This window comes from Sander lucioperca, chromosome 5 (assembly GCF_008315115.2).
Source record: "Sander lucioperca isolate FBNREF2018 chromosome 5, SLUC_FBN_1.2, whole genome shotgun sequence".
NCBI lineage: Eukaryota > Metazoa > Chordata > Actinopteri > Perciformes > Percidae > Sander > Sander lucioperca.
The window spans coordinates 35,645,732-35,660,392 of record NC_050177.1 but is presented as its reverse complement, the minus strand read 5'-3'; the positions used below and the strand labels follow the sequence as shown (position 1 = coordinate 35,660,392).

Here is a 14,661-nt window from a genome sequence, read left to right as displayed (position 1 = left end):
GCTCATATTACACCCGTTAGGTATTTTTACTGTATTTTCAGCCTGTTTTCACTCAGCCGTGCTGCTTTGAAAATCATGTCAGGGTTTTCTTCTTCCACAAACATGGGCCCAGTGTGAATAAAAACTGACCTTTTGTCACATGAATAATATAGCCTAAAAAGGCATTTTCCCTCCTGGAGTTCCAGTTTCAGCTTGGTCTGTGTGAATGAATGGGCCGGATTGTTTTAGCGCGCAACAGACGGGTGGTGAGGCGGAGCAGCAAGGCAGTGTATTTTACAGGTGGATGTTTGCACAGGAGTAAACCCCCGACATTTTTTCTTTTTCATAGCCTGGCAAGAGGGGAGGAAGTGTAGAAGCCTGCTGGGACTATTAGAAGTAGATTCATTTGGTGATATACAATACTGGGCCAATACATGGCTCTAATATTAGTATGTTAACATGCAATGCAATTAGATTGTCTTTGTTTTTATTTTGATTATTCATTGTATTTTCAGACATGAGTTCCTGCTTTAAAGACAATTTGTTTCCACTACTCTTGCTGTAAGAGCTGTAAACCCACCTGGTTGTACTGAGTTGGTTTCAGTGACTTTTCCACTCTGACAAAAGAAATATTATTTGTGAAATAGAAACTTTTCATCATTTTTTAGGCCCCACAATGTTCATATTTGAACATAACTGCGTTAAACTAAAGCATGAATTGCCTAACATGCCTGTTTGCAGCTCTGTTTCAACAGCGTTGTTGACAGCATCAGCCTTTAAAATGCAGTATCCGTTAAACCCTGCAGCCTGAATGGTGCCCAGCTGGGACCTGGGGCTGGAGTTCACACCATGCATGTTTTATGAGCATCTCATTCCTCTGCGTCTCCAGGCAAAGTTTTCAGCTGCTTGCGTGTGTGTGTGTGTGTATGTTCTGAGCGCTCCGCATGACAGCCGCACAACTGTAAGTGTACCTTTTCTTGGCTAGCTCTACTACCAGGGATCTGTCATAGCATCTTGTTATTTCCACTGTTGACACTGTCTGCCACCAGGGGATAAGTATAGAACACAAGCATGCAGGGTGCTGTGGACCTCCTGATGCAGTAATGAAAGCCTTCCGTTGTTTAGAAACATATCATTTCCTTCAATTATGCATTCCTGAGTTTCATTCAGATGAAACCTGTTTATACCACTCCCATGATAATCTGGGCATATCTGTCATATCGACTTGGAAACACTTAGACTTGTTATCTGTGTATGAACTCTAGACCAGAGGCCAGAACTATTATGGAGGGCAAACCTAGCTAAACCCAACTGACCTACTTTTCTTATTTATAAGGCTACATTTTCCAGCTTTTCTGTACAAAATAAAACAATAATATCAATTTATAGTACACGTCTATCGAGGCTGAACCCTGCTAATATGCAGTATTATGGTCAGTTGGTGCTATAAGGCAGTAAACCCTTACTCGTTGCCCCCTTAAAATACCCGGGAGTACAAAAGCGTGTCACTGCGGTAGTAATATGGATGTATGAAGCGAACTGGATACCATATGACGTGAACATGTTCCAATGAAAGTTGCTCACTGAGCAAAAAAGTGAAATAATGGAAAAGAGCTTTTCAGCTTCCCTGGATTTGGCGCATGGAGCATTCCCACAAGAGTCCTTCTCTGGCAGAGTGAACTGGCTCCACACACACACACATAATGGAACAAAGATAATGTAGTCATGTGTATCTTCGAGTCTTTTTAATATAATTGAACGTAAAGTTTCAAATTTTGGCCCAGCTCTGTTCCTTGGGGCTTCGGCAGTACCCTAAGTACAACTCAGTACCCTTTCTTCCAATGTAATTTTTGTCCCTTTATAATATTACTACTACAATGTACCTATAAATAATGGTACAATCATTGGGGAATGACAAACCAAAGCTTACCTGTAGCTATTGGTGGATTTTACTTCTCTTCTCACAATTTGAAATGACCAATGACCAGGGGAGGATGTAGAGATGGAAGGGACAGTGGAGACAGACCAGGCAGTAGGAGTCACTAGTACTTTAACAAAGACTCAGCCACTCATGGCTTCCCCCTAGGGGTGCACGATTCAGAAAATGTCACGATTCGATTCAATATTGATTTTTAGGCTCACGATTCAATTCAAACTCGATTTTCGATTCAAAAACGATTCCCGGTTTTAAAAAAAACGATTCACAGTATGTAAATGTAGTTACTTTTCCCATGTGATTGCAGTAGACATACAATTTAAAAGAAAAGAAACACAATAAATTAAATGTAGTTTGATATTACTTATATGTTTGGCAAAAGTGCAAAGCTTTGGCCAGCTTTCAAATACATTTAATTCAAGTATAAAATAAAACTGTTAAATAAAAAGAGCTTTTCGTTCAGAGTTCGGTGGGAGTTTAGAGCATTGAAAGAGTGCGTTGGTTGACTGGCATGTTAGGTACTTTAGGTTGTTGTTCGTCCACGTCTTATTCTCTGGGTGATGGCGTACCATGTGAGTCCCAATGTCAGGAAAAAAGAAAACCTTCTGAATTTATTCCAAGTTGAGAAAGTTAGAGACACACAACCCAATCAATTCCAATCAGATGTGATGTGAGAGAAAAAACGCTGCACTGCCGGTCAGACACTAGTTTTATGTTCGTATTGACCAGTTGAACTTGTATCATCAGTGCTTTTGATCAGCTTTAAAGACATTTAGTATGACACCGCAACACCGCAATGCTACTGTATCTTTATGATGCAGGTCACATTCACCTGTCTGTTGTTCAGTTTTGACAAGCTTTGCCAGGTCAGTCATGGTCCACTAACCAGCTGTCTTTAGCCAGCCGTCTTTCAGCTACCATCTATTCACTGATTGGGCATTTCCTGTGCCTCTGTGCCTGGCCAAGCAGACAGCTTTGTGGCTCTGAGCTGCTTACTTAAAGTGGCCGACGGCTGGCGTTACAGTATCTTTTTCAGAGACTATTTATAAACCTCCAGTTCCATTCTACTGTCTGCCATCTCTGCACCCTCCCTCCCTGGGTTTCCCCTCCAGTCCCTTCTTGCACCCACCCACCGTCCCTCTATTTGTTAGCCTCGGTTTTCAATAAAAGGCCTTTATCTTCCTGTGATTTGGCTGCTGTACTGTTATCTGTCACTGGCTGCTCGACAGTCTGCAAAAAGCAGTGCTAAAGGCACGGCTGAATGCTCGTGATGCAGTTATTATGGTTGCAGTATGGCACCACCACATGTTGAATCTCTGATGTTCAAATGTTTTTCTTTATTATGCAATTAAAATAAGGGTCCATCAATAAAAAGGACTGGACAATTTTGGACAACAAACTGAGAATGTTTTTGCCATTGAAAGCAGGCTGCACCTCTTTCCTGCCCCTTCATTTCCATTTCCAAACCAGTTAAAACCCACATTTCCATCCCTACGGAAAATCTCTCTTTTCCTTTAATATTTCACTCTATTGGATCAATGAGGTCTCTACTCAGTATTTATTATGGAAAGGGTTAGGGTTATTCTCAATATACGTAGAGTCAAATGTAAATAGAGCTATGTTGTGAACAGTGGTCAAATCTAAATATGTACATTTGCTCAACTACTGTACGTAAGTATACATTTGTACTTCCATCTCATGCTACGTCATACTGTACTTTTACTTCACACCACAATTATGAGGGAACTATTGTACTTTTAACTCCACTACATTTATGTGACCATTATAGCTACTTTTTGCAGATTAACATTTTACATACAAAACACAAGATGTGTTTATAAAATATGAGGCATTGCTATACATTCAACTGTGTATAACAGTATATACAATTGTTTAAAAATAACTCTACCTTGAGCAACTACCACAGTAAAATGCTGATTACACAACACATAATATATAGTTTAGTGAATACTTTTACTTCACCTTTCTTCACTTTTGATACTTTAGGTTTGTTTTTTTCTAAAAAAATCTTTTTACTTTATTTGAGACGTTACTTGTAATGGAGTATTTTTATATTACAGTATTGCTACTAATTACTTAAGGATCTGAAAACTCCATCCACCACTGGTTTTGAAATATGTTGTGATGGGTTTTGAATGCCACAAAAGCTTGATTTCTTGCTGTTAAGTTCAAAGACGTTTTATGGTCAAATGAAACATGGTTGTTGCTTAAGTTGTCATTGTGCGTATGCAACCTGAAGGCTTGAAAATCATAGTTAATTTAAAGCAGTGCTTCTCAAAGTGGGGTCCCTGGCACTCTGCCAAGGGGTCCGTGAAAAGTTTGTTCGATTTATTCATTTAAATGATCATGATATACAAAATTGTATTAATCTTTTTTACAAAAGGCTTCATAGTTCAACGAATAATACATGCAATGCATGTTTTATATCTATAATAGTCTATTACTCTTGTGTTGTTCTTTTTACATAACGAAGATTATAGAAGTGTAAAAAAAAAAAAAAGGCTACATCAAATAATTACAAGGGACATACATGAGGGGGTCCCCGGTATATTCTCTATCTTGTAAGGGGTCTTTGGTTGAAAAAAGATTGAGAATCTCGGATTTTATAGGATTAACTTCCACTCTAAAACATTTTTTCCCAACTTGGAAGTTGTTCCTTTTTAAGCTAATGTGTTGCTCTGGTAATCAGACTTGCTTATAAAAAGCTGTCTTGCCATTGCCACTGTATGACAACAGTCTATCCATTTTTATGATGATACAATACAATTCATCCAGTTAATTTAGTTGTTCATGCCAATGTCAGCATAGTGCCAGTTTGCTGTCCAGATGATCATTAATTGATGTTTCTATTCCCTGTCTCATCTAAAACTGACAGAATCCGCGTTGTAGTGACAATAACAACGACAAGCTATAAAATCCACTGCTGTGACACTTTAAAACAGTGCTGTAAATCTCGCAGTAGTTCACTTCACCCTGGTAAGGAAGAGCTTTGTCAAGGTAGCCATGGCACTGGAAGTAAGACGAGTTTACCTTCAAAATAAAATAACATTGCTGATTTAAAGAAAACCGTTTGAGAGCTGTTCTACTGAGCAATCTGGTCTCATGTTTGAATTAATGTGCGCCCTAAATGTATAAAGGTATTTGACCTTTCGCAACCTTAGGAAACCTTGAGATGGACATACGATATATTTACCTTGTAGTATTGTGCTCGTATTGGCGATTATTAGCGATTACAGCACATTTAGCCTACACATTATTTAGCATGTGCACTTAAAGTAAGCTGTGGTTTTATTTTGAAGGCCTTGCCCGGAAATGTGCTGTTATGTTTTAAGTAACTTGACACCAGTGATACGGGAGGCAGTAGCGGTGCCTAGCACCCCAACCCCCGGCTGAAATATCACCTCGGTGGTGAATTTCTGATCTCCCTCGGTGTGTGAGGAGCCAGGCACGGCAGGGCTCCGTCAGACCCGGTATGTAACCGGTGTCCGGAGGAAGTGTGTGTCATATCAGGTGAACCGCACTGAAACTGACCGGGTCGCAGTTTTATTCCTTCATGTGAGTAACCCTACTGCTTAATGCCTGAGCTTTGGGCAAGACAAGTGATACGAACCGGTCACACGCCAAACTCCATTAAAAATCTGTCGATTTTATGTTCACTTGCTTTTCTGGAAAGGTGCACACAGCGTAGGACATAATTACATACTTAATGCGATTCATTGGAATTTCATTCTTCATTCAGCATACAGATTATCAATAAAAATGTCCTTCATTCGGAAAAATGATCGCATTTTTTGCTTGGTTCACAATATCAGAATGTGCTCTGATTAGGGGTTAATTTAGGGATGTCAGATGAACCCAGCGTATGTTTAAGCAACTATAAGCTTATTGACGATGTAATTGATGCCGAATTGTAGAGGTCTCCACATGTAAGAAAATGCCATAAGTCATAGTATATCAGACACGCCGTTTTACAGGCAGGTAAGATAACATCAAATTGCCGTTTTTTTCAAATGAAGTTTGGCATGGTGCACTCGAGGCGATAGACTGTATACCATGACATCATTGCACAGGCTTTCCCTCAGCAAACGGTTGCTTACATTTTTGTCACCCCACCCGCGTCGTTTTTGACTGTACATACACAAGAATCAAGCCGGTTTGTTGTCTGTTAGACACGATGGATGTGACATTGACATTCATGCGTTGCTAAACGGGTAGACCTCCTGCAGACCTTAACGCCGTAAAATTAGCATGAAACTATAATACGATTTTTTTGTGGTCAGGCTGTCATGAAGGCAGTGCTTTATTGTGTGGCAGAGTCATTAAAGGGGCGCAGGCAGGAAGCGACTCCCATCTCTGTTGAATAAGCACAGCTAATGCATTATTTGTGAGCTTCTATATTTCAGAGCAGTTTTGCATCTGGGACATCTCTCTCTCTGACATCATCATCAACAAATAGACTACATTGACTTCTATGTTATTCTGTTTTTTGTTTGTATAATTATTACTCTATCCCACAGTCATTTTCTATGATTTCTAATGTTATTACATCACTATTGGACATGACAGCTCTACTCTGTTGCCTTCTATTACCTCTCAGTGTTTGCACTGATGACTCTGCGCTACAATTATCTTCATGTTTCCATTTAAACAGACCACTCTATTTAAACAGATTGTATTTAGCATTAATAAAACCTGATCTGTGCTCTGATCCCTGCCTCAAGGCCACGCTGGTGAATCTCCCACGTGGCCATGCGTTTTTGTTGTAATAATCTACTATACTGACATTAGAGAGAGAGAGACGGTTAAGATTAGATTACCCAGCCCGTGTCCTATGTTGCTTTCGGGCCACACAGTAATTGGGTTATGTAGGCACATTTTCTCCTGATCCCTATCCAATGCAAAGGCCTGTTTGTCTGTTCATCTCCTCGGCTGTGCCCCTCCTTCTTTCCTCACCACTAATCCCTCCTCTGCCCTTACACTTACCTGTCTGCACGGCTTCTACACTGGGCTGGAAAATGTTAAGATTCGTGGCAAACTAAGATAAACAGTTACAGACTGCTTTCGTTTTAGCTTGTTCATAACAATTCGCTATTAGCTTAACAAGCACGCTAGGTACAGTAGATAGGAAGGTACTTGTGTTAATAGCTCAGGCCAGTGATAAAGAGAACTGTGAGAAAGCTATTTTGGCTGATGAAAGACTAAGAATTAAATAACAAAGTGCTGTGAGACTGTATTTTACAACTCTGGGAAGTTATCATAGTGGCAATCAGTTCATCCTTCATCTGACAATTTCACGTTACAAGTAATCTACTAGGAACGTGGGCTAGCACAGATTTGATTGACTAGTGCAGGGTCCTTGCCAGATGATGTTGCATTTGCATTGCCAGGGCCAATTTAGGCCTCAGCATCGGGACCCCCATCGCCGATGGATTGCTCTCTTGAAAACAAAAGAGGAGGCTATGTTTTTTGACCCACTTCTAATCTGGGTCTGAACGCCGCTGAAGGAGCTTTGTTGTAGTATTTGGCGCATTTGCTTCGAATTAAGGAAAGGTCATTCCAACATATCGCTATGTTGAGGTTTGATAAACTATATGACATTTAATAGCTTGGAACACTGGTTAAGAGTTTGTTTGTTTGAATTCTGCAGTTTGAGTATAATTTAGACTCCCAATTAATACTCTGTTGCCCAAGGGATTAAACATAACTGTATTCTATTTTGTACCCATTTGTTGGTTTTGTTTTTTTAGACAAAGGTCAATGATAGTTGTTTTCTGTCTTCTTTTGCTCAGACACGGAGAGCTTCGTCAATGGGAATCACCAGGCCAGTCCAGCCCAGTCTCCTCCAGCTCCTGGAGAGAGAGTGCAGTCTGAGCACAGTGCAATCGTCAGCTCTATTGAGAAAGACCTGCAGGACATCATGGACTCCCTAGTCATGGATGACCCCCAGCCTTCTTCCTCGGAGGGCAAAAAGCCTCCCGGAGGCCAACCCATTCCCCACTCCCCCCTGTCGCCCATGGTCAATGGAGGTGGCCGGTATCTGCTGTCCCCTCCTACCAGCCCAGGGGCCATGTCCGTGGGGTCCAGCTATGACAATACATCCCCTCCCTTCTCGCCTCTCTCCTCCCCCTCAGCGGCCAGCAGTGGGAGCTTTACAAGCCCGTCTCCTAGTGGAGGACCCCAGGACCAGAGTTCTTCTCTGCCGCCAGTGCCTGTTCGCTCCTCCAGCTACAACTTCACCACCCAGCCTCCGCCTGTACCCCAGCCACGGACCATACTGCCTAACTTCAGCAGTGGTGGGGTGGGCCACAAGGTTCAGGAAAGCCCCAGGCTGCAGAGGAAGGTTTTAACAGAGGCTCCTCCAAGCCCTAAGCCAAGCCGCAGAGGACTAGGCCAAGATGGGTCTGAGAGCCCCCGGCAGACTCTTCTGTCCTCTAATGAATCTCTCAGCAGTAGAAACATTGTGCCAAGTAGCCCAAGACTCACTCCCAAATTCCCTACCTGTCCATCCCCATCTCCCTCTAGTCCCAGGACCAAGACAACCACAGTGCTCCAGGAAAGACCTGCCAGCCCTTTCAGGGAGCAGACCAGTCTAGCTGATAGTGCCCTAACGTCCAGCCCCTCCAGGCAGTTTTCCCAACCCACCAGAGCCTTCCAGCCTCCCTTGGACCCCATCGTCCACATCATCCAAGGATCGCCGCTTCAGCAGCATCCACGTTCACTGCAGCCCCCTGAAAGCCCTCGCATGGTCAGGAGAAACATGGAGCTGAATGGCGGCAGTGGAGGGGGCAGCAGTATGAGAGAGCTGCCACCTCTTAGCCCCTCCATGGCTCGGAGAGGGGTCCCGGTACTCCCAGGGGCGCTACCAGGGACAATCCCCACCTTGAGAACTCCAGAAAGCCCCTCAAGTCTGGGCAAGCTTATCCCAGAGAGTCCCAGGCTCCGACGCAAGACCGGATCTACATCCGAGGAGCCGACGTGCAGCAGGGGGATCCGAGCCCGGAGTCCGTCGCCTACCTCTATAATGATGGAGGGGGGTGGTGGTGGTGCGGGAGTACGGAAGGCGAGCTTTGGGAATTCCCTGTCACCCGCTTACAGTCTGGGCTCTCTGCCTGGCTCGTCCCCCGTAGCCAGTCCCAGGACCCAAAGGAAGATGTCCGCAGGGAGACCCCACCCCGGGATGAGGGAGAGAAAGAACAGCATCACAGAGATCAGCGACAACGAGGACGAGCTGCTGGAGTACCACCGACGACAGAGAGAGGAGAGGCTTCGAGAGCAGGAAATGGAGAGACTGGTGAGTCAGGAACACACGTCACTAGGAAACTACTGTTACTTAGTTTACATTTTAGAGAAGAGTCCCGCACACTGACCATTACGCAAGCAATAATTTATTTAGAAAAATACAACGTTTCAGTCTTAGACCTTCATCAGGTAAATTTAAGGAATGTAAGGAATTTACCTGATGATGGTCTAAGACCGAAACGTTGTATTTTTCTAAATAAATTATTGCTTGCGTAATGGTCAGTGTGCGGGACTCTTCTCTAAGCTTTTGATCATATCCTACGCACCTGCCCGACAAAAGAGGTGTGCAAAAAAGTTTTCTTACGTTGCATTTACATTTAAAAAGAACACATTTCATTCATGTACTTGTTACACCATTTTGACTTAAAGGTTAAAGCAGATTTACTTGATCCGTCACAGGGTTTGTTCCTGTTTCTTGCTCGTGACTTTGGGTCAGTTTTTACAGTAGAGTTGTTTTATACCTGATAGCTACACTTAATCCTATCAGGGATTTTCAGGTTTAGACAGATGTTGTGACACTGAGATTATTGTTCCACTAAAAATAGTGAAGGTTCATCCCGACCACATTTTTCAAATCATTCTTGGGGAATATAGTCACAACCAATGATTATTTTCTTTATCTATGAATTTTTTTTTTTTTTAAGATTATTTTTTGGACTTTTCCGTCTTTAATGGACAGGACAGCTAGGTGAGAGAGAGAGGGGGGATGACATGCAGGAAATCGTCACAAGTCGGACTCGAACCCTGGACCTCTGCGTCGAGGCATAAACCTCCATGTATATATGCGCCTGCTCTACCCACTGGGCCAACCTGGCCATGTGAATTAGTTTTTTGACTATTTTATTGTTTAGCCCATACAATGTCAAAAATAGCCATTACAAGTTCCTGGAGACAAAGGCAAAATCTTTTAATTGCTTGTTTTGTCTGACCAAAAGTCCAATAACCGAACAATATTCAATTTACGGTGATACAAAACAAAGAAAACCAGCAAACCCTCACATTTGACTAGCTGTTTTTTCCTTGATAAAGGCCATCCACAGATACAGTTCATCCTAAGGATTCACTGTGTCACATGTATGTTTAACATTAAAACATGGGCATACACGTTATTGTAGGCCCAGTTTACAGTAATATGCAACTTCATTTTCTACAATATATGTAGTAGGGGGTCCCTGATCAGTCTCTCTTTCAGTTAAGGGGTCCTTGGCTTAAAAAAAACGTTGAAGACCCCTGATCTTAATAATGAATCGACTATTGTTGTCTAATTCTTTTCTGTCAATCGACTAATAACTTAATCAACTAATGGTTTCAGTGCTACTTGAAACCTCTGTATTCCTGTGTTTACAGTCTGAACAACATAAAACAATCCACTTTATGTTTTGTTTGGCAAATACATTTTTTCCAGGGATTTGAGAGGATTTTATTTAGGATCTTCAGGCATGGCAGAAACTTGCCTTAAAGTTCCAATGTGTAGGAATTTCTCCCATCTAGCGTGGAGATCATATATTGCAATCAACTCTCTCGCGCCACGCAGTTCAAAGTACGTATTACAGCTACGGTAGCCTTCACGCTTCAAAAAGCCGGTCTCTTGCTCTTTTCAGTATCCTTTTTCTTTTTCTGGGCGAAGAAGAAGACTCCTGTTCCTGAAATTTGGATTTTGAATACGTGTAGTCCTCCATGTTTCCTTCTTCAAACTTACCGGGGCCGGGAAGCTACGATACCCATTAGCAGCATTAGCAGCAGCTGTGAGTTTATCATGTGACAGCGAAAACGCGAAAGGCGGAGCAGTATGTCCTGTATGTCCCTTACCGGCTAACGTATTTCAAGATGGTGCATGAATATGGAGCGCCTACCCCAGTTCATGTAAATGTAAAATTTCAAGCCAAAATGAATACTTGGAATTGATGGTGGTGGTACATATTCATGAAAAAAGTTTGTGAACGGGCAACACAGATTTTGATAATGAACAACTAAACACGTTACACACTGGACCTTTAAGCACCTTGTAACCCATCTAAAAGAATGTCATTGGTCTGATTATCACTAGAATATTTCTTCTTTGCAAAGAAATGTTGCAAATATTTCTGCACAGGTTTGGTCTAACTTGAATCTATATGACCTTGTGGAGGAGCGGAGTGTGACGATTGCAGTGTCTTCAATTGTTTGGAAAAGGAGGAGTAACGAGGCCCATAAACCATCTCAGTGTACTGTCTGTAACTTGGCTGTTTGCTGTCTAAACTGCTGCTGACATGCGGTAACAGGGCGCCCAGATGAGCCCATAGCAACCACATTGTTTGTTGTTTCCTAAACTGAACAGAGGGGGGAGGGAGCGGCGTTAGACATCTTGAACTTGTCTGCCAGTCTTAATGAAACTACTGAGACAAAGTCCTTTTAAAAAGCCTTTATATGTGTTTGTGCCTGCGTGAGAAAGGCATTTGTCTGTCCTGCTTGTAATTACAAAATGGGTGTTTTTTTAAAGTGTGAGGCTGAGCGAAGACTGAGACGACATGCCCTCTTTCTCTGTGTACCAGGTCATGTTCTGGTACCTCATATGGAGGCATGGCAATAAAACAGTGTGTCGGCAGCGCCAGATCCATACAATGAGACTGTGTTTAACCCTTAACAGGGAAGTGGGCTGTGCTAAAGGCTACAAGGCCAGAGAGAGAGACCCACTCAAGTTACTGGTATTCTGAAGACAAGCAGATCTGTAGATCAAAATTAATAGTTGTTTTTTTTCCCCTCAGATAGTAGCAGTTATTGGCATGCTTTGTTTTTTACAAGATGGTAGTCTTCTAGTCAGTGTTAGGAGGTCTGGCCCTCACCACAGAGATAGAGAGCCAAAGTGAAACTGGTCCTGTGTTGCCATTCGTTGTTATGGTTGGGCTTAGGTTAGTTAATGGTTAGGCATCGCAGAGATATCCAGGTATTAGGGTACCCCAATTTCTGACCTCAGTATTCCGTACGTTACTCTGTGATACGCTCACATAGCGTTCCCCATGGAGAAAAGTCAAAAGGTTAATTTTTACCAGTTGTCTGCATCTTCATAGGTATTTTTGTTATCCAACAGATGTCCACTGTCTGCCCAGAATGCTAATAACATTGGTTTCACCCTGAGAAAACATGTCGTCATTCTGGCCCGATAGTAGACTTTGTAGAAGAAAATGCCTTTTGAAGATACATTCTGCTGCTGCATAAAAGATAAAATATTTGCCTTTGACTTTTCCCCTACGAATTGAGTGAGCAAATCACAGAGTAACATACAGAGAGCTGAGGTCACAAATGGGGCCATGGCCAGTTAAACATCAGGTTGACGACTGAGGCCAGTCGAGAGGTGACCTATGAGAATGAACAAGGAGGGTCAACCCCAAACATGTTCTTTAGACAGTTTAGCTTAAATAAAATCTAGACAGGTTCAAATTCTAACCTTTCTAAATTCTATTATCTTAGAATGTCAATAGTAAAACATGTTTAACTTTTACTGAAAAAGCAAATAAAGTAACCAACCCTTAAGTTACAGAAGCTAGCAGAGCAGCAGCTAGCCTCTACCTATCTAAACGCATCTATAGAACCTGCTTTTACTTCTATTGTCTTTGCACATTCAATTCATTGAATTGTTTGTTATTTTTGGTAAATATGGGTTTGGTGGTTTACATTGCCACTGCCAACTAACCTAAAGGAATGTCATTAGGATGGGTTGAGTAGAAGGTTGTAGTCTCTTATTATGGTCTGCAAACTGTTTTCACTTTTACAACAATAACATTTGTAGGAGAAACACTGCAGGCTATTTGCACCTGTAGCCTTCACATATCTCTATTAGTCAAACCCTGAATCTTTTGATTTCGTTGAAAAGTTTTTTAGCCACAACCACCTTTGGACTAGCACAACTTATAGGCACACAAAGAAAATATTGACATTTGGGCTCCTGGGCAGCTCACCTGATAGAGGGCACGCCCATATATAGCTGTTTACTCTTCGACGCAGCGGCCGCAGGTTCGACTCCAACCTGCAGCCATTTGCTGCGTGTCATTTCCCCTCTCTCTCTCCCCCCTTTCATGTCTTCATGTCCTATAAAAATAAAGGCCTAAAATGCCCACAAAAAAAGAAAAGAAAAAGAAAATATTGGCATTAGGTATGTGCAAATAGCTCATAGAACACAAGTCAAGAACACACTTATGTCAAGTAAATAAAGCATACAGGGACAGGCGAGGGCTGCCTGAGACACAAAGGTGAGATTTCTCAGCAGCCTGTTATGTTATTGTATTTTTCAAACACAGAAACTTGCAGCTCTTGGAGAAGGCAGGGCGTGGAGCTGCAGGGCCTGTAATTAGTCACAGTTGACTCACTGTCATGACAGAGTTTTCTTGCCCCAGAGCGTCTGCATTTAAATCATTTCACACACGGCCTGCTACTCATTCACACAACTGATTACCAAAAAACAAAGTTATGTGAACAGTGAGTCTGGGAAAAGTTTATTCAGGGAAAGGAGTGTTATTGTGAAATCAACAGTAGAGTACACAGCTCAGAGGCAGCAGGAGGCTGCTGGGAGACTTCAGCTACATACTGATGTATCAGGCTTATATTGGGCTTGGAATGGGTTTTTAGCCTGTTGGTGTTGTTTAAATGCATTTTAATTACATTGTATACTTGATTTATACCCCACCTGTTATGTAGTGCTTAATGTGGAATATTTATAGTGTGGCATTTAGGCTTTTTCAATGCAATTAGTGGAATTGCTGAAAGACTTCAAACAGGCTATTTGATAGAAAATCAGTGTTATAAACTGGGGCCACGAAGACAGCTCCAGTTTCCATGGCAACCAGCACGCCAGAGTCCGCTACTTGATTCTCTGGTGAATGCCACAGTTTTGGAATATTTTACAAAGATTGTGTTAATTAGTTGAGTTTTGTCAGTTAGTTATGTTTTTTTTTATTTTGTAATCAAAGTTTTTATTGTTTTTCCATGTGAGAAACACACCACATTTAACAACATATAACAGCACTAAACACACACTATACAGCAATCTGTGGCTAACCAATCAGCTATTATCCTCAAATAGTTCTTCAAACTTCAAATAGCAGAGAAGCTTATTTGTGTCATTATCAAGTGAGATTTTAAGACTAGTTACACAGCTCCTGAGCTGTAAATTTTTCCAGAAGTCTGCTTTATCCGTATCAGTTAGTTATGTTATATCAAAATCATGGAGACCGTGGAATTAAACTTTTAAAGGGCTTTCAACCCAAAACACAGTTTGATGTGACCGTAATAAAGTGACCATTAAATAAACAAATAATACAGCAACCAGAGGTTACAGTATCTTATCTGTGTGAAAGTATTATTAAAGACATTTTTAATTCAAGTTTATATACTGTATGTTGAATTTAACACATTTATTATCATTTACTGTGCTATATTTAGTTACTGTTTGA

The 14,661-nt window shown here is 41.7% G+C and overlaps 1 protein-coding gene across 19 annotated transcripts in view; it reads left to right on the top strand.

Moving 5' to 3' along the window:
- Window positions 1-14,661, top strand: part of phldb1b (pleckstrin homology-like domain, family B, member 1b) — a 123,996-nt gene that overhangs the window by 67,074 nt on the left and 42,261 nt on the right. For 18 of the 19 annotated variants that reach the window (XM_031283518.2, XM_036001682.1, XM_036001687.1 and 15 more), the window contains exon 6: window positions 7,726-9,227. In XM_031283518.2, the coding sequence (XP_031139378.1) occupies window positions 7,726-9,227 (1,502 nt within the window). Of the gene's footprint in view, window positions 1-5,277; window positions 5,492-7,725; window positions 9,228-14,661 lie in introns of those variants that run through there. The other variant, XM_036001689.1, reaches the window with a different exon arrangement.